General features: G+C 45.8%; 1 protein-coding gene across 1 annotated transcript in view; it reads left to right on the plus strand.

The window, feature by feature from the left end:
- Positions 1–26351, plus strand: part of Kif26b (kinesin family member 26B) — a 333340-nt gene that overhangs the window by 189726 nt on the left and 117263 nt on the right. Inside the window, exon 9 of the mRNA XM_033761959.1 lies at positions 4587–4770. Within this exon, the coding sequence (XP_033617850.1) occupies positions 4587–4770 (184 nt within the window). The remainder of the gene's footprint in view (positions 1–4586; positions 4771–26351) is intronic.

The raw sequence follows: 26351 nt of genomic DNA on the forward strand, positions 1-26351 counted from the left end.
AATCTTAGCACCACTACTTATGATCATATTACATCAAAGCACTGTTTATTAATGTACTAAATTCTTGATAGCACTTTTATTTTCCTTTAAAAATGCCTATACATAGGTACTGTTTTGCTGTATCTTGCTATGCAGAAACTGAGTTAATAATTGTAAAGGTGATGATGGTAGCATTATTGCATGCCGAGTATATGGTAGGCACTGTACATACCTATTTAATATCTGTCTTAGTCACTTTCTTGTCAATGAGATACAGTGTCCAACACCTGCCACCCAGAAGAGGGGAGGTTTATTTGGGCTCATCACTTCAGGCATGGTGTAGGAAAAAGTGCTCAACCTATGGCAGCCAGAAGCAGAGAGAGGAGGGAGGATCCAGGAGCCAGAATAAACCCTTCCAGGTGGCACCCCCAGTGACCCACCTCCATCCAGGCCCACCTCATAGCAGTACATGAATCCACTGTGAGAATAGAACCCCCATGGTCCAATCACCTGTACACGCAGGAGCATCTGGGAACATTTTAGAGCTAGACTATCACAATGTCTGAAGGACATTTGTTCAAGTTCAAGTCAGATACTAAAAGGCTTCTGGATTTAACTGTTAAGCCTCATTTCTTTGTTAAATGGGGCTATTATCTTCCTTATAAAGTTTTCTGAGACTGAGAAAATAGCCTATGAAAATATTTGGCACCTTTTCTTGACAAATACTCCCAACATGTCATTTATTCATTTAAAAGATAGTCTTTAAAAGAATCCTTTCTTTCCTCTTTCTCCAGTTTTCTATTCTCTGGGACAAATAACCCCAGTTCCTTTGAACTTCATTCGTTCTTTAGACAAGTATTTTTGAGCTCACTGCCATGTTGGAAAAAGGTAATGAACAATCAACAATATTTTTCTATATTAATGATAAGTGTCATGGCAGGGGATGACCAGAGAGAAGAAAATTGGGAATCTGAGAGTGTGTGGCTCATTCTCTATGACTGTATAACAAATTACCCTAAAACTTAGTAGCCTAAAGTGACAATGATCATGTATTATCTTCTGTGGTTTCTTTTCTGCATGAGCCTTCCTCCACGACCTGGGCTTCCTCACAGCCTAGAAGCTGGGTTCCAAGAGTAAGTGTCCTGAGAAAGAAACAGTGAACTGGGTAGAAGCAGTAGCCTTTTATAACCCAACCTTGGAAGTCAGACAGCATCGCTTCCGGAAGATTCTGTTGGTAAAAGTGATTTCAAGTCACACACAGGTTCAAAGATAAGGACCATAGACCCCATTTCTCAAGGATGGAGCATCAGTGTCATGTTGTAAGAAGAACATAGAGGGCAATGTATTGATGCAGCCATCTTTGGAAAATACTGTCGAGCATGATGAACGGGGTAGTTTTGTTAATGAGGTAGGTGTGTTAATAAGAGGACATTTGTACTGAAGATTCAAAGAAGGTGAGGGAGAGTCATATGCCTGTCTCTGTCTGTGGCAGAGCATCAGGTTCAGGCAGGAACCTGTGCAAAGGCCCTGGAGGTGGGAATGTAGTGGGGAGATCTGGAGGCCAGAGGGGCCACCCTACTAATTCTGATTGTTTCTTCCTAATTAATCAATGAGAATAATAGAAAAAGTAGCCTGAGAGACATGGGGATGCAGGACAGATTATATAAGGACTTAGTTGCCATGGTAAGTACTTTGACTTTTACTCTGAATGAGATGGGGAGCCAGATGGAGAGCTTTGAGCAGACTTCAGTTTTAAAAGAATGACTCTGGTGGGGCACAAGAAGGAAGACAAGTCAGGAGACCTCTCCAGCGAATCCAGAAGGAACGTTGCACGGCTCGGATCAACATGGCAGCAGTAAGGTGGTGAGCGATGGTTGGTTAAAGCCAGCGAATTTTCCTGGTGGACTTGATGTGAATCATGACAAGAGATACTTGGGTCCTTGGAAGGAGGGAGTGCCGTTTTCTGAAATAGGGAAGGGCAAGCGCTTCATAGCTCTACAGGGACACATCGAGACTTCTGTTTTAGAGAATCTGAGATGTTTCTAGATCTCTGAGTGGAGTTGTTGAAGGGGCATTTGGATACATACACGAAGAGTTCCAGAAAGAGGTCTAAAGTGGAAATAAGCTTGATGAGCCCTAAGTGTACGGATAGTATTTAATTTGTGATCCCAGGAGAAAGCACGAAGCGATGTGAGCAGAAGTGACAGGAACCACGGGCTGAGCCCCGAGGGCCTCCACGAAGAGGAGGAGAAAGTGCACGAAAGAGGCAGGACAGTGTTCTGACAGGACAAGGTGGACACTTAGCAGATGTGTGGTCGCTGCTAACGTAGGCAAGAGGCATTTCAGAGGAGGAGAGGGCAGAGGTCCGGCTGAGGGAGGATGTAGAGATGAGAAGGAGAGGAAGTGGATAAAGTGAGTAAGGGCCACACTGTCCATGGACTTTTATCAAGACAAGTAAAGAGAACAGTAGCTTGATGGAGAAAAAAATCCAAAAGAAGGATTTGTGTTTTATTTTTTAAGATGGAAGAAATGGCAATGTGTTTCCAGGCTGCTGGAATGACCTGGTAGACGAGGCAGTGTGATATTGTAAGAAGAACATCTCACAGAGCGGTGGCCCCGCTTATGCTTTAATTGCAAGGACATTTGCTGACCTCTCCTCTGAGAGTGTGCATGAAGACATGGGCCCCGGGAACAGAGACTAAGAGAAAGCGAAAAGCCACCCGGCCATACTTCTAAGCCGCCGCTCAGTGTCTCTTCCTCACTCTCCTCAGCGCAGTCTCTCCCCGCTTGGACCTCAGGGGCAGCCCGGGCCTTTTCTCCAGTGTAAATGAATCCTAAATGGAAACAAGTAAGAGCCACCTTTCAGCTCCGAGCATCCCACTGTGAGCCCTCTTCCTTCTAACTCTACGAGCAGTGCCAGCCTGGCCTGTGAGCCATGAAGGATCACCGAGGAGAGGCGAAAGTGGCAGCAGGCCGCCACGGATGCCTCCTGCCACCAACTGCCACAGACTGGCACGCACCTCCGGACAAGTCACTGCTCATTTAGGGAGAGCATCTCAGGGAGCAGTCACACCTGCCAAGGGACGTGCCGGACTGTCACCCAACAAATCCATTTCAGCCTTAATTTCAAAAGGGACCCACTGGGAACAGTGGCAAGGAAATCATGGCCAACAAATCTCATTTTTTTTCTCTCTGCTGGTTGTGGAAATGACCTGGCATTGCCCTTCATTCCCCATCTCCTTACACCACAGTGCTGCAGAGTTCCCTAAGGTCAGCACACAGTATGGGGATACTGCAGGGCATCCTCCGTTCCCCACGGACCCATCCTTCTGTTTCCCTCATGTTTCAGGCTTAATGCTAAGAAAAATTAAGCTCTGAAATGGTAAAGCCATTTGCTCTGTTTGTGTAAGTGGCAGTGCTTTTGTGTGTAGCTCGGGGGATTTGTCGAAAGCGTGCTACTTACTGAAATGAAATTAAAACCAACTTTTCCAGCTCATTAAGGGAGATTTGGGAGAGAGAGAGGAGCTATAAACAATGCTGATTTTGTCTTTCCAACCTGACTGTTTTGTGCCCTGTTCTGTAATTACTAAGAACACTAGATGGATTATAAGGTTTGCATCTGTAGAATAGAGTTACGGAAGTCTCTTAGTTTCAAGCAGCATCTCATATGTTTAATAATAACATCTGATAAGGAAATTGATTTCTTAGGACAAGAGTATAGTGTGAAAACACAGAGAATCAATCCAGAGATGAGTGTATAGAGGCTGAAATGGCTTTGCCCTGTTTCCCTCTTTCCTCTGCCTAGGGTTGTCCTGATCTAAGCATCGGAGAGCACATGTGTGATGGGAGAGGTGACTTGAATGGCCAGAGTTATTAACGATGCTGGCAGCTCCCCGCCCGCTTGTCCCTGTCTGCACCCTCTGCGTCCCCTGTGTTGCTCTGACCCCTCACTCCTTGCACTTACCCATGAATTGTGCTCTGTACTTAAAGACTGCCTTGCACAGAAGCCTGTTATCCACACAAGCAGCCCTGAGTTTCAGCATCCTGCACCCTGGCTGGAGTGGGTATTCCGATTTGGTGTTATGTTTCTGCAACCGATTTGATTTATGTCTTCCCTATTACTCTGGGCCTTGTGTTTTCCTTCATAGCCGCAGACATCGCATGCCCTGATTAGTGGCCATGTGGTTCTTCATCAGACTGGCTTGGACTTTACAAGGTGTGAGAGTTTTTAAATGAGCTCATAGGGTCCCTCACCCTTGAGTTTATACCAAGGAGGTTATGGAATGATTAACTTAATAGGTGCTGTTTATACCCAAAGATGACTGGCTTTATTCATGTTTCAGCTGAGTGTTGGTGGATAACAAACAATTCTTTGTAAATTGTGATTGCAGACCCATGCAATTTTATGGCTTTTTTCTGCTGTATAAATGATTGGGTAGCTCATTAAGTTTGCTGTGTTGCACAAAAGGGCTACTCTGGAGGACACTGATGGAGAGAGAAGGAACGATTAAGCAGGCTCTTAAGAGAAAGAAAAAAAGTAACCTTCATATACCGGATCGTACGATGATTCTCCTCTTACTGTCCCTCTGCTGCATTTTTCTCCACAGAGCTGCCCAGAAGTTAAATCTGTCTTCCAAAAAGAAGAAGCATCGACCTTCCACTTCTTCGGTTTCGGAGACACCGCTCCTTGCTACCAGCTTCAGCGGGATCCTGCATTCCTCCCCGCCCCCGGCCCCGCCAGGTCTGCTGAGAGCCGTCAACAAGGTGAAGGACACTCCGGGCCTGGGCAAGGTAGGTGCCGTCTGCCATCTCCGCCATCTGCTCAGTGTGTGTGGTTTGACCAAGTTTGGGGAAGAAGATAATGAGGGCTCCCCCTTCTGAGAAAGAAGGTGTCGGGGAGAAAAGGAGACAAACTGAAGTTGATTTGGAGGTACGGTAGCAGCCCATTGTATGTGGTTTCATTCTACCATCTCAGTTACCCATGGCCAACCCCAGTCTGAAAATACTAAGTGGGGGATTTCTAGAAATAAATCATTCATAGATTTTAAAATAACTTTTGTTGCAGTATATTATCATAGTTGTTTTATCATTGTTTTTTATCTCTCACTGTCTCTAAGTTATGAGTTAAACTTTATCATATGTGGACCGGGGATTTGGCTCAGTGGTTCCACTGCCTGCTTTGCAAGCACAAGGGCCCGAGTTCAATCCCTGGTACCACAAAAAACCAAAAAACTTTATCATATACATGGACAGTACATATATATGTAAGCATATATGTGGTTCAGTTCTATCAACGGTTTCATATATATGGTTCAGTTCTTTCAATGAACCGTTTCTGGAATTCACAGAATGTCTTGGAATATATCCTCCATGAGTAAAGAGGACTGCGTACTGTAAACTTTTCTTTGGTTGCATAACCTAAATAGTAAATTAAGACATTCAAACATTCAAGTTGCTGGGCTGATTTGATTTTGACAGGGAAAAAACAGCTTTACAGTGAACTGTAGCCATTTAAAGAAAAAGATACAAAGACACAGAGGCAGAGGTGGGAGACCCGGAGAAGCCTCAGCACAGGAGAAAGTCAAAGAGGTGTAGTGATTTCCCTGTGGTGCCTTCATTTCTTTCTCCTCTCCAGAGAAATCACACTTTTTGCATCTCAACCAGACCTCTGCAGTAGTGCTGGGGAACATTCCCAGTCATGCCTTCCTAGTCAAGAAATGCAATTTTGAATTGTTATAAAGACTTGAAAAGACATCTGGGAACTCTGTTACGAGACATTGCTCAGCTACCTTGGGGATAACTCTATTTTTAAATGTCATCTCTGAACTCTCTTTTCTGAGATAAATGTCTGGGGGAAGTGACTTAAGACTTATTCCTTAATAGATAAATTAGCTGGGACTTAAGAAAACATTTAGCTGAAGAAGGAGATGGGAGTTTTGTTTTGTATTTTCATCAGAAGTAAGATGGTACACACGGTTAACTTGCCTTTGGCCTTGGGCTTTGCTTGGGAAGTTGCTGGTCTTGCTGAAAGGAGCAGCAGTTAAACTGTGCAACTGGTGACTTTGCTGCTTCAAATCACTGACTCCCTGTCCTCTTGACACCCAGACATATTCATGCCCAAGTTCACATCTTCACTAGGCTTCAGTCCCTCTGGACTTGACCCTAGAACCCTTGGCCCTTTCTTTGTGTTCTTTTCTCTGGCTCCTACCACACCCAAACTCACCACCCAGTGGGAAGGCCTTACCTTTATCATAATTTTGCCCAAAGTGCTTACATTTTAGGATTAGGTCAAATAGAGTAATCGTTACTTTAATGGGGAAGCATCTGCTTCTGGAATTTTCCACGGTGTTAGATGGAGCAGATAGATGTTGGATGGTGGTTTTCCCAGGCCCAGAGTTAAAGTCAGACCCAGGGAAGTGTCTGTAAGGATTGCTGCATCATCACTGGATATGGGAGCACATGGAGAAAGTAGGGCAGACCACCAGGAGTCCTCTACGGGAGAGGACACGGAGGGTGGAGGCCATTGAGGAAGGGTAGAGGCTCCTGCTGGCCACAGTGGGGAGAGAAAGAGTGGCTGATGCGTTACTGTCTCCAGATTGTGGGTCTAAGTAATACTGGGGTTTTGTTTTCTTTAATTGTCATAAAATATGCACAGCATAAAACTAACCATCTTAACCATTTTTAATGTGCATTGGCTTTATTTTGTTAGATTTGGAATGTAAGTGCCGGAGCTGACTGCCTTAGACAAAGGGAAAACTAATTGCTTTCTGTCTCCTGCTCTCAGCTCTAAGCAATGTCCCACTCCTCTTGTGAATAAGTGTGGAGAAATACTCACATGATATCCCTTTGAAGAGATAGCAGATTATTGGTTAACTTGGGCACTCACATAACCCAATCTGACCATGTCCAAGACACCTCAAAATTAACCACATCAGAAACTGTCTTCCTGCACCTGTTACACCAGCCTGAAAGGGTGAAGGTGGATGCAGCTTCAAATGGGCCAGGGATCCATGTTCAAGGCCTCCTCTCCCCTTCCTACCCATCCTCTAGGGCTTTCCCTGGAATTCTGAGGCAAGGGCAAGCGCTGGTGGGCTCCAAGATCAGGGGTCCAAGCAGTGGAAGGATGGTTTGTACCCAGCAGGTTGGCCCAGCACTTTTGTAAAAAGAGTTTGGAGGGAAAGGGCACTGGTTGCATCTGGATTTCATGATATACTGTATGTAGTGATCAGGTATAAAGGACCTTAACTAAAGTCCATAAATCATACATTTGTTTGTTTAAAATTAAAGAGACTGTTTCTCTCACTCTGGAAGGTCATGGATGGGGGCATTAGCCTGAGGGTCACAGAAGATGGTGAAAGGTGTGGCTTCTGTCTGACCAGTGGCCACGTGACAACTAAATCCACTCTCCTGTCTGACTTCGTATAGGGGGACAGTGGTGGGGCACAAGCGACAGCCAGAGGGACACATTCTTGGGAAGATAGTAGTAGTCGTGCACTTGTTACATTAAAGTCTGCGCTGTGGGTAAAACAAGACGCTACCAAGCACACCTTTGTTGCTGCTTCTTCTGTAGAGCGTCTGGTTTTCACAGTGCCAGCACGTTTTTACTCTGCACCCTGTCTGGGTGTGTGATGTCACAGCAAGGCGATCCTCCCGAACTCCTGTTTGTCACCTCCACTAAGATTTCACTGTAATTCGGGACTGCAGCTATCTTTACCCACAGGGGAAATTCCCACCAATTTACTCTGTTGCATAATTTATATTTTAATAGCTCAAAGAAATACAGGGGAGTTTAATATAGAATGTCAATAGTGTTATGTATAAATTGGCACGTTTGAAGTAGCTGAGACTGAGTGAACTGTTCAGAGCACCTCGACTCTAAGCCTGAGCTTGGGCCTCCTGGAGTCGGAGTAGGGAGCAGCAAAGACACCCCGACATTGGAGCTGGGCCCAGGATGGAAGTCTTGTTACCCGGCTTGGCCTCATCACACAAGACCTTTCCCCCTGGGAACCCGGGAGGATTTTGTGGGCGTGGTATGGAAGGGATTTTATGGATTATTTAGAGCAGTCCTCTTACTTAGTGAATAAGAAAATGGAGGCTGGTGAAGGTAAAAGATTTTCCAGTAGCTCCAGAATTAGGGTCCGAAGTCAAGACCGTTAAGCCGTTGTATTTTCTGCTGTGTGTCTGGGCCACCACTGGAGATACGCGACCCTTTAAAATCTGGGATGGAATGATAATCTCAGGTACTCAAGAGGCTGAGGCAGGAGGACTCCAGGCTCGAGGCCAGCCTGGGCAGTACAGTAAGACCCCATCTCAAAGCAGAAAGGAAGGAAGAGAGGCACGGAGGGCGGGAGGGGGAAGGAAGGAAGAGAGCAAGGGGGTCTTGGGTGGAAACGAGGATCAAGCGATCACAGGAGCCGCAAAATAACACTGGGACCCAGTTGCCTTCATCCAATGGAGAAGGACACATTTGGCTTCTCAGAGGCATCTTGGGCAGCAAGATGGAAACTGGAGGTTGTCCGTGCTGCCACCCACTGCCACTCTCTCCTGCTTGTGGCAGTGAGCCAACTCCTTCCACCTCAAGAGCCGTTTCTGCCCACTGAAGTACTTCTTGAAGTAAAAGTTCTGTGGAAGAGTTTAAGAAAACTTCAGTTTACTTAGAGCAAAAGCACAGCACCCTCACAGGACCCATGGCAGGACCCTCAGCTTCTAAGGAAGTTCTATTACTCAGCAGACATTTACTGAGCACTGGACATGGTGGCCCATGCCTGTAATCCTAGCATTCTGGGAGGCTGAGGCAGGAGGATTGCAAGTTCAAGCATGGCTGATGCAGTTGAGCAGCTTAGCATGAACTTATCTCAAAATAAAAAAAGGGCTAGGCATAGAGCTCAGTGTGAAGACCCTGGATGTAAACCCCAGTACCTTAAATACATACATAATCAACAGACAAAGGAGTCAATAAATATTGAGTGTGAACCATGTACGTCAGGCACAGTGCTGGGCAGTAGGTCTGCGATAATGAACAAGGAAGAGTGCTGTCCTTAAGGCACTGAGAGTCCAGGGCCTTCTTCCAGTCAAACATAGAGATTTCTTCAGTTTCCTCCAATCTCGGGAAACAGTTTGATTCAAGGAAAAGTCAGAATTACAGACATAAAGTGACTCTACCTTTCCTGTCACGCAAAAGCACAATTCCACTATGTGGCCTTGTGGAGACATTCTTAATGAGTAGATAAAGATGATTAGTGGATCAAAGCTGCTTAGTCCCAATTTGTGTTTCATTGACCTGGCTCATGTGTAAATGATACCTCTAATCTCCTTCCCCTAAGTCAGTAAATGCTCTTTGTGAAATTTGTTTGCTCAATTAATTAGTAGCCATGTTTAAGGTTCACTTGTTAGTATGTCAAAGCTGAATGTCAGAGCCCTTTGTATTGGGTTTCAGGTTTCTGGAGTAAAGCCTGTTACCTGTTTTACTCCCCAAGTGTGTGGCTCTGCAGCCACACCAAGCACGCGTGACCACCTTTAAAGGTGAGAATGGCAGCGGTCACGATCTTAGGGGATGGGTGACAGGATGTCTTAGTTTTGCTGAGTATTCTCTTCCCAGAGTATCAGAGGGGAAACGCATGAGCCATGAAGGGAAGAGGAGCCTTCTTTTTCTTCATAACCTGCAGAAATGCCTCAAAAGAAGGACAATCAGTGATCTGAGTGGCACCCAGCCCTGTCCCCTAAATACGTTTGGGGAATATTGGAAAATCCTCACGGGTGGATTCAGGCAGCAAAGGAACAAGCTGTGTAGAATCTGGAAGGAGTGGACATGAAGAGGACTTGTGGAAAATTAAGCTGGGACAGGTCAAGGAGGTCTCAGCAAGTAACCACAAAGCCTTACTGTGTCCCAGGTTCTCGAGTAGGTGCTAGAGAACAGGGCAGGACACAGGAGCTGGCGGCTTCTCTGGGCCACAGTGCTGCAAAGCAAAGGGAAGGTCTGTGCTGATCTCCATAAACCGTCCATGCAGATGTCCGACTGCCCTTCTGCCTCAGCCAACACACCTGTGCTCTGTGTGCTGCCCCCTTCCCCTTAGGGTGCCCGCTGAGCCCCATCTGATGGAGGCAGGCTGTGTGGGTGCGTTGACTGAGGCAGGCGGTCGGCACCCATGGCCACATGCCTGTGCATTTCTGAAGTGCTGCATGGAGCGCCTTCTGCCTCTATGGATGGTGCAGCCCAACACAGGCAGGTCAGTGGTGTTTTCAGAAGTGGGATTTAGAAATAGACTTGCCTGTCTAGCCAGATTATCTTCCTTATGCAATACCGCAGGAGTCACTGTTCTGTTCTCCTTGATCCTCAATTTTAAAGCATCAATGTCTTAGCACTATTTGTCAAACTCAACATAGGCTAATTTTGACCTCTAGTAAAAATAGTATTCTTCTCTTTCTCTCTCTTTGGGGCTCTCTCTCTCTCTCTCTCTCTCTCTCTCATATACACACACACACACACGCACACACATGCACACGCACACGCACACCCAGTTATCTCATGTTACCACATCCTATATTGTCTACGTTTCATTTTAACTCTAAACATTCCTTTGTTTGGTGTCTAAACTAATAATATAGAAAAAAAAGAATTATATGTGCTTTTTGGTAGAGACTCTTTTCCTTTATAGATTTATTAGCATTTTAGGGTAGAAGTGATCCAGTTACTAAATCCATGTGAAACTGTATGGAAGAGAAAGACAAGGTCCCATTCGATTGGTGTTCTGATTGTAAGAAGAGGATAGCAATGAGATTTTTAAAAATTAAAGTAAGATTTTAAAAGGGACTAATATAGCTACTCTTCATGTATTCAATAAGGAGAGATGGCGAATAGAGCTCTCACTTGTTTGGTAAGTGATTCCAGGTTATATCAAGGAGAGAAATTTCATGCCTTCCAGCCCACCAAGGTGCAGGTTATTTAAACAGGATGCAAATTTTCCAATGTCTCATTATCATTTCTGACCTTCCCCATCCTAAAGCTTTATCAGAGAGAAAAGCAAAGACTTGAGTGAGTCAGGCTTTAAAATTCATTTTATGAAATAAAGAATTCGAATATGATGGAAAATTCTGGATCCTCCCCCACACATACCATTACACTCCATCCTTAAACCCTAAGATTATACAGGAAGAGTGGATCCTGAGTTCTCTCCTATATTGGTAGGCTGTTGGGGTGTGGGGAGGAACCCTGCATAAACAATACACACCCATTCATCACTATACTAGCCCAATAGCTTTGTAAATTAAATTGTTAGCTCTTTGGGGAAATAAACTCATGTGACCTTCTGCTCCTTAGCTGTGGTTATTCTTTTCCGTGCTCAGTGCTCAGTTTTGGTTGCGTTTGCTAAACTCGGATAGTTTCAGTGGTTGGTTGGAGTTTCTTCCCTTTCATATTTCTTACTCTGACCCCTTCTCCAACTTGTCTCTCAAGATAAAGCACACTTGGGGGAAATGTTCTGACTTTTCAATGTTCAGTGTTTCTTTTCCTACCGCGCGGAGATTTCCACACGGTTTTCTTGTGCACCAGCTGCTGGGCTGCACAGGCTGCACATGCGCAGTGTGTGGCTGCCCCGTTGCAGGTGCCCAGAGCTCCGGAAATGCCGGTGTTGAGATATTTGAGGGGCAACTGCAAAAGACCTGAGATATTCCTCACTATGATACTATTGAATTTAGCAGTCGTTGTTTTTGTAAATGACAGGGAATTTATTAGGAAGAATGCTTTCCATTAAAGGCCGCCAGACAGAAAAGTCATAAAGACATGTAGAGATGTGGAGTCATTTCTGTTCTTCATTATTAGTACAACTGCCTTGAATTCTGCTGATCCAGTTGTATGGATGTCATGTTCTGTTGTCTGCATTATCAGCGGGAGAACTAGAAGGGCTAAGCAGCACATTTCTGTTTAATTAGATCAGATTTCTGAAGGGGTGGCACATTTCCACATAGACAGTATTCATTTTCTGGCTTTTTCGTGCCTGAGATAATCCAGCCAGAGCAAATGGGATGAAATGACCCCGAGTAAGCAGTAGTTTGGTTCTGCAGCCCAGCTTCCTCTCTAAGACTCCGGGTCTGTTGTAGCTCCCAGGGTGTGAAGAGAAAGAGAAATCCATCAGCCAATTTCTTCATGGAGATTGTGCATTTTCCAGTTGTCTCCTTGCTGCACACAAGGAGCTTAGGTCTTCTGAAAAGCTTCGGGGGCATGCAGCCCTCCTGACACAGGGATGTAGAGACCTTCCGTGAGAAATGCCTGTGGTCAAGCTCAGTTCATTTACTGGCGTTTCCAGTGAAAGATCTTTTGCAGTTTCCTTCAGGAGGCTGTACATTTTTCAGGAGGAGAAATCGTGTTCTTTTCGTGGTTTCCATTTTGGGACCTTTGATCTCAATTACACTAGCTCTGTGTTTTTTAGGTAACTGAAGATGATAAGAGTGTGTGTGTGTGTGTGTGTGTGTGTGTGTGTGTAGAAGGAGGAGGAGGAAAAAGAAAAGCATTTTTATAAGGGAATTTTTAAAAAGCTACCAGCCTTTCCCATAATTGGAAGATAAGTCTTAGGGCCTCTTGGAATATCTGTAATTCCTAATTAGCATCTTGACTTATGGAAAGAAAACATGAGATTAGATGAGGGAATTCTCTCTGGAATAAATGCCACTGTCTCAATTAACCAAAGGGCAATAAGATGGATTATAGTGCCAGAATAGGGCTTTTGATCATTCTTTGTCCAAAAACCACACTTTAGTCAAGCTCAGCACAATTAGACAATCACTGATATCAAGAGAATGGGAGGTATATTTTAACCTAACGTTCCAGTGTCTTATCTTCCTATGTCTTTCTCTTGCTAATGGCTGAAAGGAAAGTGAATCATGATTTGCTATAATTATCTCATTAAAATGGGATTGATAGCAAGGTTTTATTTTAAAATGGTGAGTCCAAACTGCTGAGTTCATTAGAAAGTTTTCCTTTATGCCTCACACAGGACCAAAAATGCTACTTTTGCCTACTGAAGGATTTGCATTAAATAGAAAATATCTGAATCCCTTTCTAATGCTTCATTGAGCTGAAATGTACCATTAGGGAGGGCGAATCATTCTGAAACATTCTTAGAAGTAGCGCATATTTTTCTTTAGATTGTTAAAAGGCTTTTAAAAATAAAAATCCTCTAGCTGTTAACCCTCTGTGTTCCCTTGCACACTGCTTGATGTAAGTCCATCACAGAGGGCCTGGCTTTCTTCTTCGGTGCATGAGGCTGACCTCTAACTACTGTAGCGGCCCGGAAATTTAATAGTTTGATTTTACAGGGGTAGTGTTCTTCTGAGTCTCTTCCCTGATCCCTTGGTTTGTCTCTGTGGTTCATTCCATAACCCACTGTTCAGATAGGAACTTCGCAGACAGGTAGCTCAGTGGAGAGAGTCACCAGCAGTGGATACCAGGCAGAATCATGAGCAGCTGCCTTTGTGGGGTGGTGGACATGAGGCTGGTCATCCACCTCTGTCAATGACAGTCCCACTCTCTCATCCCATATCATCTTAGGACCTGTGTGATTGTCAGTGTGTTGTTCTAAAGACAGATCATGGGTAATGCTTTTGTATATGAAACAAATCAGTGAAAGTAAACCGATATTCACAGTGATTGCTAAAGGACCCAAATAGAACAAAATGTCTTCCATTCTGTGGAAAAAAAATTACTGTACTTTAAGCCCTACTCTGGAGTAATAAAAACCCAGGGCAGAGGAGGGCCAGGACCCCTGGAACTGACTGAACATTATTTAAGCCCATCTAGACTGTGCTGAAGCTTCTGGGTGATTCAGTTCCATTGAGAATTCTGTTTAGAAAGGCAAATCAGTGACCCCGGAGAAGTTTGAGTTTCAACCTTCGTTTGAAGAAATATGTTGTGAGTACTGACAGAGCATGGTCTGCAGAGACACTGCTGGGAGCACCAGCGTCTCCAGAGCTCACGCCACCACCTTGTGAGGCCTGTGCTCTCACGTCTCCCATGACGGCCATGCTCCCTTCTGTGACCAAACTCCCTGCTCTTCCAGATAGGACCAGTGCAGACTTTCTGCAGTATCTCAGCTCTTTCCCTGACCAGGATCCTTTTCTCTCCGTGTTGTACCTCGTAGTATCTGTGGCACAGGGTCTGCTCAGCAACCACTCACGACTTTACATTGCTGTCCTTGCTTCGTGGAGATAGTTTACCAGAGTCTTCAGGCTGTTTGAAGGCGAGGACCCTGGTTCGCACTGCTGTCATAGCCCCTACCTGTTCAGCCACGTGTCAGGCGTGCTGTGATCCCCAGAGGTGCCTGTCCTGGGAGCTCAGTGCTCAGACTACCAATGCCGAGACGTGGTGGGATCTTTAAGAGGTGGGGCCCGATGAAAGGTAACGGGGTCCCTGAGGGTACCCAGAGCAAAGGGGTAACATAGCTAGTTCCCTTGGGACTTTTGTTACGTGCTTCAAAAGTGAGATAGTGGGAGGGGACCGTGACTCTCTCCACTTGTTATGTCACCGTGTGACCCCTCCCTCAGCCGTGCTTCTGTGATGATGGCATCCTGGGTTGCAGTGGCGTGAGAGGCCCTGCTCACCAAATGCTGGGGCCGTATTTTTGGACCTCCAAATATGAGCTACATGAAAGCACCCTAGCCCTCTGATACTGTTTTATAGCAACAAAAAGTAAACTGACAGACTGAACTCCCTGAAGTGAAATTCATTAAAGCAGAGTAGGTCAGCCGTTCTGTGATTATTCCTCTTTGCATTTTCCTTCTCGCTTACCCTCAACCACTCACCTGACCCTCTGTCCGTCCTCATTTCATCACAGGGCATGTGTGAAGTGTCTTCTATGTGCCAGCTCTTCGGGGGCATTCAGACGAGTTAAAAATGGCCTCTTCGCTTCAGTATCCCAGAAATTGCTGTTCCAAAGGGTTAAAAGTCATTCTTTAGGTAGACAACTCGAATTAAAAATACCTATTATTATTATCATCATCATCACTCTGGCTTATCATGGCAGATAAGATCGAAATTTATGCAAGATAATTGGCTTCCTGGTGAGCGTTCCCTTGCACCCCTTTCTATGGAGTGCACTGTAGTATTCCGACAGCATTCCTGACGCCCTGTGATGACAGCCGATTGTGGGGCAGTCAGGGAACTCTGTATTTTTGTTTCACCTTTAGCCCTTTGATGTGCTACATGCAGTTTCCTTACAGTTAGTTCATACAAATGAGTCCCGGCAGTGTGTAAAACATTTGTTCTCTCTCAAAAGAACTCACATGTCCTTTGTTGATGGGTGGGATCCCTCTGAAAGTATGTGATAGGCAGTTGTGCTTTTCTTTCTCTGGCGGGGGACACGTGGGGCTTTGTTCAAGGTCTTTTTTAAGAAAGCCACCTCCTGTTCTAGATCGCAGTCGTCTGTCTCCGGCAGCACTTGTGTATTCTCCATTCTGCTTTTAACAATGCGGGAGAAACTTCCAACCTTTCCAAATTCCAGCATCTCCAGTCTCCTCTGAGAATGCCTCGGTTCAGACAGGAGAGTGTCCCCCAGGATAGGTGAGACTTTTGAGTAATGTGTGTCCCAGAAGGTGGTACAGTTTGGAATGAGGGTGGAAGGGAGGGAATAAAGGAGAATTAAGAGGGTTTTGAATTCATTGGAAGTCTTTAGTTTTAAGCCAGAAAACCAAAAACAACCTTACACTGCCAGGTGGTACAGATGATTGGAGGGACACTGCAGTCTCATGGGCCCAGACCCCAGGAAGGCCTGAAAGCGGGATCTGAGGAAGGCTCCACATCTCTCCTCTCCTGGTCTCTTATTTGAGTTGTGCTGCTATTTTGGCTTCATTCTCCCTCATTTCAGACCAGCTTTCCCCCCTTGGCTGCTAACTCTAACATATCCAACCTTCCAGCTGTCTTCTTGGGCCCTAGACTCAAAAATTCCTGGGAAGGGGTAAGATTAGCTCCAGTGGGTTGGTGGGACATAGGCGGTGGCCACCCGCTGTGGAGTGAGGGACGGGGCTGGAGTGAGGGAAAGGGTGCCCACGGAGAAGATAAAAACTGGGCACACAGCCGGGTCACTCCCTGCAGAGTTAGATGGTTTGTAAGAAGTATGAGCGAACCCTGAGGAGCAAAGCCGAGAAATGTAGGCAGTGGGCATTCAGAACACACCCTCCTTCTTCTGGCTGCACGTGAGTGTTCCCCCACCTCAAGCCACCAAGGCTTCGTCCTGTCCCCACAGTACCCCTTGTGGCTCTACCCCAGCATTCATTTCGTTGTGCGGAGTCCGTTCCTCTCCTTCCAACACTGTGCTCTGGGAATCAGTAGTGATGGGACCGCGCTGTGTGGCCCGCAGGCTCCAACACAAAAGCTCACTTCCTCAGGATCTGCACTCCGGAGGTTCCAGGGCCGGGAGCCCACCGTGCCGTCATTACCCCGTCCTCTCTGAGCGTTCAGTCTGACTCTATTTACTTGAATAATAGCATAATGCTGGAGAAGACATATTTATTTGCAAGGCGAAAATGCAGACCCTATCACTCAGAGGCCATCAGTATGAGCACCTCGCTTGCCCCCCAGCACTTAGGAAGTGTTGATAAGGCTCAGAGTTAGTTAATGCATTTTCTGTCTGGGCAATTTAGTATACAGAAGAGTTTCTCAGATCCTTGACGGGAGTCGAGTCTGAGTTCCTGTCAGATTATGTAGGAAAAACAACTCTTCCTAATACTATGCATGCTGAAAGTCATTATGTGTTTTCTGAGTCTTCGGGCATGCAGGCTCCTTGCACTGAAATTAAAATGTTTAGAATTTTAAAAATTATTAGTATATGTTTGTGGTACCTTCCACCTTGGAGCCTGGACTGTATCTGCTCACCTCTTGCCATAATTATCCATGTGAATACACAGATGCCATTCCATTAAATTTGGAGGATTTATCCTCCTGCAAAGGAGACACAGAGGCCACCCCACCCCAGACATCCATAGGTCCTGTCTTTAAAGAGTTTTCACCCTAAGAGAGGAGAGAGGCTTACCGATCTTGCATGGGAACTTCTCCCAATGAATTGCTATTTGCTTTCTTTCCTGTGAAATAAAAATGTAGCTAATGGTATTACTTCATTTGTCATCCTATTTGTGGAGGTTCCTTTAAAATTCAGGGACCACTGGATGTTAATCCTCTTAGAGCACTCTGTTCCTAATTATTTCAAAGGAGAGCAAAGAGGGAACTTCGGTTTTGAATGAAAACACCTCCCAGGGCCGGGGATTTAGCTCAGTGGTTCTGGTTCCTGCCTCGCAAGCGCAAGGACCCGAGTTCAATCTACAGTACAAAAAAAATAAAAATCTCTCATCACTTTATGGAGGTTCTTGGAGACCCTGTGTTCGTTTCTGGAAAAGCAGGAAATGCAAGCCTGTCAACCTGTCAGTCTCCGCCCTCCTGTGGTCTCCGGACATGTGGATATCAAGGTGTTACACCTGCTGTCAGCTGAGCCCTCTCCCCAAGACTGCCTCCCTCCAGCCCTGGCTCGCTCTCACTACCATCCCTGTCCCTTGCTCCCTGCTCCGCATCCCCACAGGCGTCTCCAGGCCATGGTGGCAAGCACCTGTGGTGCTGAGGCCTGAGACCTCTGTCCCAAAGGATGCCTGGTGCACAGCAGCCACTGCGTTTGCGGTAGTGGATGTCTCAGCCCTGTCAGGGGAAACCAGAGCCCCTTAGAGCAGGGCAACTGTTTTACCAAGGGGCTGTGAGGCAGACAGCAGGCACTGCTGAAACCCAGCAGCCCAGAGCCATTTCCAGCTGGATCTTGGCCCATGCATGAAGAAACAGCAATTTTGTAGGCACAGATCAACAGTGAGTAGGTGGGTGGGAGGGGAGAGTTGGACGTTTGGGGAACAGAGGGAAGCCGTGTGGTGTGTCTGCTGCTCCACTCCCTGGAGAAGAGCAAACCTGAAATGAGAGGGGTGAAGGTGCCTGCACAGAGACTTCTGGGAGTGGCTCCTCTCCCTGGGGACGAGGTTCCCTTGAATTGGAGTCCCTCCATCTGACTCAGCACTGACACTGGAATCCCAACCAAAAAGGGCACTGTGTTCTCATTTCTGGTGTAACAGTGACAAAAGCTAGTACTTCCCTAGTGCTCAGTGCTGAGTAAGGTTCATAGCACTTTGCAAACATTAATTCATTTACACACATAATACATTTACACATACCAACTCATTTACATATGTAATACTTTTATGTGCCAGCTCATTTGTACCCATAATGCATTTACAAACAGCAGCTCATTCACGTAAACAGCACATTTGCACACCTTAACTCATTAAGTCATCCATTTTACCTCGAGGAAGCAGCCACAGAGTCGCGTGCCTGTCAGGTGGCCAGCTCGGGCTCCGGGATCGGAGCCCCTGACACTCTGCCAGCTGCTCGTGCTCCCTTTGGTGGTGTGAGGGGGTCTGTGGCACATTTGTGCATGGTTGGGTCGCAGGTGCTTTAGGGCACCTCCAGCCGTCTCCCCAGGGCCACTGTGTGTCACTCTGTGCCCACGGCCCAGGTGAACCCTCTTCTCCAGCCCTGCTCTCTCTCTGCGCAGGACTGGCCTTGGTGAGCTTTACAGCACTTCCTGGCTATGCTTGGCTAAGTGGCCACCACCAAGACCAAAGCTCAGAGGACTTCAGTGGCCCTGTCAGCACACTTGGAGGCAGACAGGGGTTCACAAGCACGGGAAGGCCAGGAATCGTCCCTGGAGGATTACAGAAGAGAGGGAATTTGGTTCGTGACCTTTTGTAAACTCTTCAAAAAACATCGCCTAGAGACAAGAACAGGCGAGTATTGAGTTCTACCACTAAAATGGGAGGACCTTTACTCACTTCTTAGGTTTTAGCCTTAAGGTAGGAGGACCCTCACTCACTTTGCCCAGAGGGGCTCTCCAGGGAGGAGTTTGCCAGAGGCCCCCTCGTTGGCTTTCCTGGGTTGGCACGTTCTTACTTGCACAGCTAAAACCAGGCCTCTGGCTCTGCGGATCTGTCCCAATTTCTGTGCGCCCAAGTCTCCACTGTCTATCTTGACCAAGCCCACTCCCATCTAGAAACATAGTTTCTGAATCTGCCTATTTACATGTGACCAAGACTTTGCACCTGGACCAGGGCACTCTGATACCTGGCTGCCCTTCCCCCCACCTCGGAGATTCCTTAAGCGCCCTGTGGTAGCACCAGTTACCCTCATCTGTGCTCTGATAGACCTTGGTAGGCAATCATCAAGTTGTGTCACCATTTTTTTTCCTGACTCTTCCTTATAAGAAGTTGAAAAATTATCCTTTTAATATTTGTACCCTGCCACCTTCCATGTTACCTTACCCAGCACAGGGTCTGGCACATAATACATGTCTGTCTCAGGAAAGAGTGTGAAGCTGTCTATGAATGATTCTGAAATAAGTTGGTTAATGGCAGAAATCAGAAATGTTCACATGCTTTGCATTAAATGCTACTCACTGGCACTTCCTGAGGACTAAGATCCAACCCTGAACTTGGTCTCACTCCCACCCTCCAGTCAAGTCCACGGCATCTTTCACCACAGTTGCCTGTGCTCCTCTCCCCTTGGGCACATCCTCCTGTGTCTGCTCCTTCTTTGGTGCATCTTTTGAGCAGCTATAGTTAAGAGTCCTGAAACCTAATATGGTCATTTCACTTCATCCCGGGATTATGTTAAGCAGCTAAGCAGGTCCAACTGGGCTGTACATAATCCAGTCCCAAATCCCAGCCCATCTCCAGAGTCCTGACATCCCTGCCTGCCCCATTCCACCTCCCTACGCTGTCTCTGAGTCTTTGCCCATCCCCTCTAGTAGAACAACACCCCCTACCTCCCAACCCCGTGCTCTGTCACACAAAACTACCCCCCATCTCCCTGGACGAGCTCTACCTGGGCAGAAGGCACCTGCCCTTTGTTCCCATCTCTTCCAGGGGCTGTGTTCTGGCCTCGCTCCTTCCACCGCACCATGTTTGCCAGAGCATGGCCGTGTTTGCCTTTCCCGTCCCCAGCACAATACCAGTGCTGCCTCCTCTTCCCCCTTTTCACGCTGCTGCTGCTGGTAGGGAACAGCTTCAGCTACTTGAATGCTTTGGATCAAATACTACGTGTAGTAAATCCAAAAGAAAAGAGCTCATTTCACTGCATCTTTAGCTGAAGCATCAACAAAGGCTTTCTCACTGAAACTAAATTCAAGGTGCACGCAAACCTCCTCCCAAGTAATTCAGATGTCGCTGTCACCAATGCCCTAGCTATGGGTAGGTCCCAGAACACATGGAATTCTAGGGCTCTGATAGATTCCTGTTCTCATTCAGGTCAGAAATTAAGGGCGTGACATCAACATGGGAAATACTATTTGATTTTTGAAAGAGAACCGTGTGGGGCAAAAGAGATACTTTGATTTGCCTCTGTGGGCCTACTGTGAAGATATTCATAGTAAGTTCACGCCAGATTATTTTTGTGATTCCTGCAGGGTATCCGTGAGCTTTTTCAGAATCACAGCCAGCCTGAGGAGAGTTGCGAACTGAGTTAATTCTGGTTGTAGTGCTCTTTTCTTTTCACTTAATCTTTTATCCTCTGTGCTTTACTTCCTGGTGTAACTTTCCTCCCACAAAAGCCACTGATTCTTCCCCAAGATTCCAATCATTCAGAGTCCTGCGAGTTAATGGAAAATTTAGTGATAATTGTGATCACCGGATAAAATATTTTCTGAAATAACATAAAGTATAAATGGATGAAGAAATGGTTAGATAAATACAGTTGCTCATGCTGGAGATTTTCTTGTTAAGGGGAAAGAAAAAGAAATTAAGTGCGAAAATCTCGGTAGTTCTCCAAAGCAAAAGTTTGCCAAAGCAATGTGCTGATTTTTAAAACTTTTCTTTCTAGCACCCATGATGTGTGAGCATGGGAGGCTGACTCAAAGACTGCAGAGTGGACGTGCACACATCCTAGGTCCCCAGAGAGGAGAAGCCTGCCCAGCCAGGGCTCAGTTTCCTAAGTAGCTCATGGTCATTAATTAGGCAGCTCCCGTCTTAGGACGCTGAGGTATTTTTTGTCTCTACAGGCCAGACTGTAGAAATAAGCAGACCCATAAAGACCAGCCATTAATATTGCTCTGGAGCTGTTCCAGACGTTGCTGGGTAGACTGTGACGTGGCAGTGCTCTTCCTGCTCCTGATTTATTCCATGGTGTAGGAGGGTCCCTGACATGCGGACTTTTCACACAAGCAACTTCTTTTGTTTTATTTCAGGAGCTGTGTTTGAGGCCTCTGATTTACACAGTCCTTTAGCGTTTAGTGGTGAATGGAGTGTGCCCTGGAGTCCTACCTTCTCAGCGATGAGAGACATGCCTTCTGTACCCCTATCCTTAGGAGGTGTTGAGGGCGTGAGACAGAGAGAGAGAGAGAGAGAGAGAGAGAGAGAGAGAGAGGGAGAGAGAGAGTTAAAACAACCTATCCCACTCAACCACACTGACATTTCACTGTGGCCCTCAGGGATGTGGTATACAGGGTTGTGTTAATCACCTTTCTGTTTCTATATGTATATATAAAAAAATACCTGAGATAATCAACTTCCAAAGGAGAGAGGTTGGTTTTGGCTCCCAGTTTCGGAGGTTTGAGTGCACTCATTGGCCTGGTTGCTTTTGAGCTTGTGGCAAGGCAACACATAATAGCAGAGGTGGGTGGGAGAGCAAGCTGCTCACCTCATGACAGCCAGGAGAGAAAGACAGAGAAGAGGTGCCCAGGTCCCTTAAGGGGTGCACCCCATATAACTGAAGATCCCAGGCCCTGCCTCTTAAAGGTTCCACCACGTTCCAGTAGCACCATGGGCTGGGACAAAGCCTTCAACAAACGACCTTTGGAAGACCCTTAGCAAAACCATAATGAGGCATGACCAGTGGTAGGCACATAGAGGTTCTGCTTGGGAGGGCTTTCCCTCCAAAGCAAGCAGTACTACTGAGCCATTTGTCTGTCATAAAAAACTAAAAAGTGATTTTGCTGAATGGCTCCCATCGGCTAACTTCTGCAAAGCTCTGCAGTGCTGTTCAGCTGGATTTCAGACAAACTCCTCCCCTTCAAATACTAACAGTGCCAGGCGGGTAGGGTTGCAAGGAACATGCGCTGTCTTTGCTATAGTTCAGAGCAGAATGTCCCCCAAAAACCCATGTGTTGAGAGGTGTGAAAACCTAGGAGAGGTGGCACTAGTTGGATGCCATTGGCCACTGAGGCCTGGGGGACCCTCCTCTCTTTCCCTTTGCTTCCTGGCTTTGAGGTAAGCAGTTTTGCTCTCAGGCATTGCCATCTGGCAGCCCCACCAGAGTCCCCAAAATGACAGGTCTGCCTGATTAGGGATTGAAACCTCAAAACCATGAGGTTGACTTTTCATTATTAACTTATAAACCATTTCTCTTTGTAAGTTAATTATCTCAGGTATTTGTTATGGTGGTGGGAAGCTGACTAACAGAGGTTCTTTGTTATGATTCTCTCTTCAAATTTTTAATCCACATTAAGAATCTTGGGTTTAAATTCAAAAGGGAAGAAAGTTCTCAAATGCTTGTTAGAAAGGTCAGAAGGCATGTGAGACTTCCATAATTTGAGGCATTTCCTTTGCTGTATTTGAAGACATTGGAAGGAAGGGAGCCGGAGAGTTGGCCTTCATCACCACCGTCACATGCAGGCCCTCAGGGGGTTCTCTAAAGAACCCGAGGTTGGAAGAATTAATTTATTTTGTGTGTTGGTTGTATATTCTGACCCTTCCCTCCATGTCATTGTAAGGGTCATGATGCAGGAGATCATACAGCAAGTCTCTCCTATCTCTGAGAGTCTGAAAGCCTTCACCTCAGCTGTGCTTTGGAATTGATCTGAACCAGAGCAGATTTGAGGGGAAGCTAGGACAACCGTTTAAGCCTAAGATCAAATTCTGTGATTTTGCTACTCTGAGCAAAAGGAGGTTTGTGTCATTGCCAGGTTTAAGAAGATGACCATGATGGTTTTGCTTCAGGCTCTATTGGTTTTATGTGAAACCAATAGGTTTGAGGAACATCAAAAGAGTTTGGTTCGTGTGAAGAAAATATTCCACACCGTTGGTGAATAAATGTTGGAATAGGTCATTGGGGGGAAGGTACACAGCTCTATTGCTGGAAACTGTTTGGACTTTGGACCCAGAGAATCAGGCAGTGACCACTTACATTTTCTTTCTTTTTGAGTGGTTTTCCCTGCTGTCAGTAGACTGCCTTCTAAAGTATCCCGCGGTTCCTTAACAGGGAATTCAGATAGGAGCTTCTTTCACAGCCCAGACTCCTTTGTTGCTATATTATAGTTCTTTTGTCTTTTTCTATGCACTTTTATATGATCATTTTTCCCCTTTAAGCCAAACCTATGTACCAATAAGAGCAGATGTTTTTAATTTTAAGTTCATAGGTGAAAGAACTCAAATCCAGAACGTCAAGTGATAATATCACCAGGTTTGAAATTTCAGCATCATTTTTGTTTCTTCCATGTGACCCACATTCAACCTTTCCCCAAGTTCTGTTCATTTTCCCCTTGGGTTATCTTCGTCTGTCTCTTTCTCTCCACAACCACCGTCCCAGTTGGGGCTTTCGTCACCTCCTTCCTGGACTGTCACATTCGATTCCTGCATTACCTTCCACCTACCATTTTCCTCTTCCTTGATGATTTTCCTGAGTATTCCAAATCTGGGGAATAAGAATTCCAATCTGTCCTATACATTGGGCAATTTCCATGGGTGGTAGGAAGACGCAAGGAGACTCTGGGATGCTTGGGAAATGAAATGGAAGTGTCCCCTACACTTCAATTCTAACTCACTCCTGCCAGCTCCTGGATTGTGGACGTCTTAGGAGGGCAGATGATCGCATGACCCATATATCTGTGTTATACAACTAGTAAATGCCATTCACCACTGTTGTGGTTTTCTTCTGTGTGTGGTGTGTTAGTTTTACTTCCTAGAATGAGAATTCTAGGGTCTACTTGCACACTGAACATTGTGGCCACATATTTTATGCTTTTAATTATGTTCGCAGCACCTTTGAGAGGTCATCTTAGTTCATTACAAGGACAACTAATCTTTAGCCTTTATGTTATATCTAAAAATTTTTAAACCTATCACAAGTTAAAAATGTATCCATTAGAATGCGAATTCCATTTATTTGACAGTCCACCTTTTCATTGTAAGAAATAAAGCTGCATCATAATGTCTCTTGTTTCTGTCATACTGTCATTTCCAGTTAGTTTGTGAGAAACTCAACAGCAAAGAATCTCATAAACCACATTTGTTCCTATACTCAGCTCTCAATAAGACATCTAGCAAGTTCTCATGGTGTGGAAAGCCCTCGACTTACCCTGGTCCAAGAGGAAGTGTGTTTGATATTAGTGATGTACCCAAGGGTATGGGTACAGATGGAGTTCCTACTTCCAGGTCACATCTGTGTTTTTACCATGACCCACACTGCTTCCAAATAAATGGTTTTGAGTAACAAGAGATTTACCTGGTTGAGAAAAGCTCTTCAGTCCCTAAATCAAGGAGCTGATAAGTCTGATTTATAGACAGTGCCACCTTCTTTGTCATTCCAGCCCTAGCGGTCCTTTACCAGTGGGTGAGTGGTCAGAAATGATATGATACAAATCTTTCCCCCATTTCCCTACAGATTGGCTTTTTTTCGAGGGGTACGTGTCCATTAATTTTTGCCTTGCGTTTAGTAATCTCTTTAAACACTCCATCTGCGCAACAGAATGAATTGAACCTTTCTCTTGAGTTTAGCAAACTACAGAGTAGCTCAGGAGTCATCCTGACAGCTCTCTGTGTACAAAGGGGTCTACATTGTGGCCTCTGGTCTCCAAGGCTTGGTCATAGGTTCCCAGAGCAACTCCAGTATATTTATACAGATTCATTTATGAGCTTGTAGTTCGCATCCTGTGAGGACATTCATTCTTCTCTGCCCTTGACAGACATAGGAAATTTATTTCCTGGCAAGAAATCAGGTGTTCCTAAGAGCCAGCCTTTCAAGAAGCATCCACTGTCAGAGAGGCTAATCTTCCAAGTGACAGACACGCATGGCTGGCTGCCCTTTTATGCCGCCTTGATTGAGACAAGATGAGGATGCCGCTGGCCTCAGCAATGGAGAATTCTGTTAGAACAATATCCACAGGGAAAGCTTTTATCTGCTAAGTGTGACAAGTGTGGCAAAGCACACGCAGAGCCGAGAGCACGCACCAAGGGCCCTGTGTACCTGCTCCCACAGGGGCGGGGCTAACTCTTGCTCTCCCTGTGCGGGATCTGTTTACCTCTCGTCATTTGGTCCGCGATGTTCCCTGTCACACTCGCACGCCTTGCCATAGTGGTAATCACTTTTAGAGAGAGAAGGAGGTAGACGACATTTTTTTATTTCAGGAGGTGAGGGTGGAGAGATTCTGAGGCAGTCACCACTTAGTTCGCCACTCTTCATGAGGACGGAGGTGTGGGTGACCCTGGGAAGGAGGCTGGGCACAGCTCCATTGTTCCGTGGGCTGTTCTCAGGCAGGGACGCCTGCGCTGCTGTCACTCTAGCTGACCTGCGAGGTCCCTCCGTTGGGCAAACCCAACACTGTCTCTGTGCCTTTGCTGGTCCCGGGACACATGGAATGTTGCTATGGCAGCTGTTGGGAAATCCCTGAAATATTCATGCTCCGGCATCACCTTAGAGACCGAAAGTGGATTAGTGGTTTCCTGGGGTTGGGGGTAGGGAAATTGTGAGTCAGTCTCAACAGGAAGGGCTTTCTTTTAGGGTAATGGAAATAGTCTGGCATTGATAGTGCTGATGGTTATATGACATAAATATATTATGCTTGATAACATGGTTAAAATGGGAAATTTTATGTGAATTTTTCTCAAAAATTTAAAAATTGAACTTAAGAAAACAAAATATCCAATCTTGTCTCCTGGAAGGAATCATCCCAGTGTTGCTGTTCCTCACCTCTCACACCCTCACCTTCATCCCATTCTAAAACCCACACTTATTTCAAAGTCCGAGACCTACCATATAATTTGTGCTTGTTTTCATATCCTATGACCCTGTGAAGTGCCCACCTGACCAAAAGCTAATCAAGTTAGAAGGCTCTTTTGTGGCCCTGATGTGTTTGCCTGGGTCTCCGCTGTTGGGAAGGGCACTGATTTTAATAAAAAATGGAGAAACGTATCTCCACTTCTCCCTGCCACCTGCTCTGAATGCTTTAATTCTGTAGTGTAAGATACTTTATAAATATACATTTCAATCGAGTTCTTGACGTTTTACCCAGACCTCAGAAGAAATAAAATCTTTCTAACCCAATTGGAACACACACACAATAAAAAGTAAAAGCCTAGGAGAAATCCCAAGA

Source organism: Fukomys damarensis, unplaced genomic scaffold (assembly GCF_012274545.1).
Source record: "Fukomys damarensis isolate Sample0158 unplaced genomic scaffold, DMR_v1.0_HiC HiC_scaffold_11, whole genome shotgun sequence".
Lineage (NCBI taxonomy): Eukaryota > Metazoa > Chordata > Mammalia > Rodentia > Bathyergidae > Fukomys > Fukomys damarensis.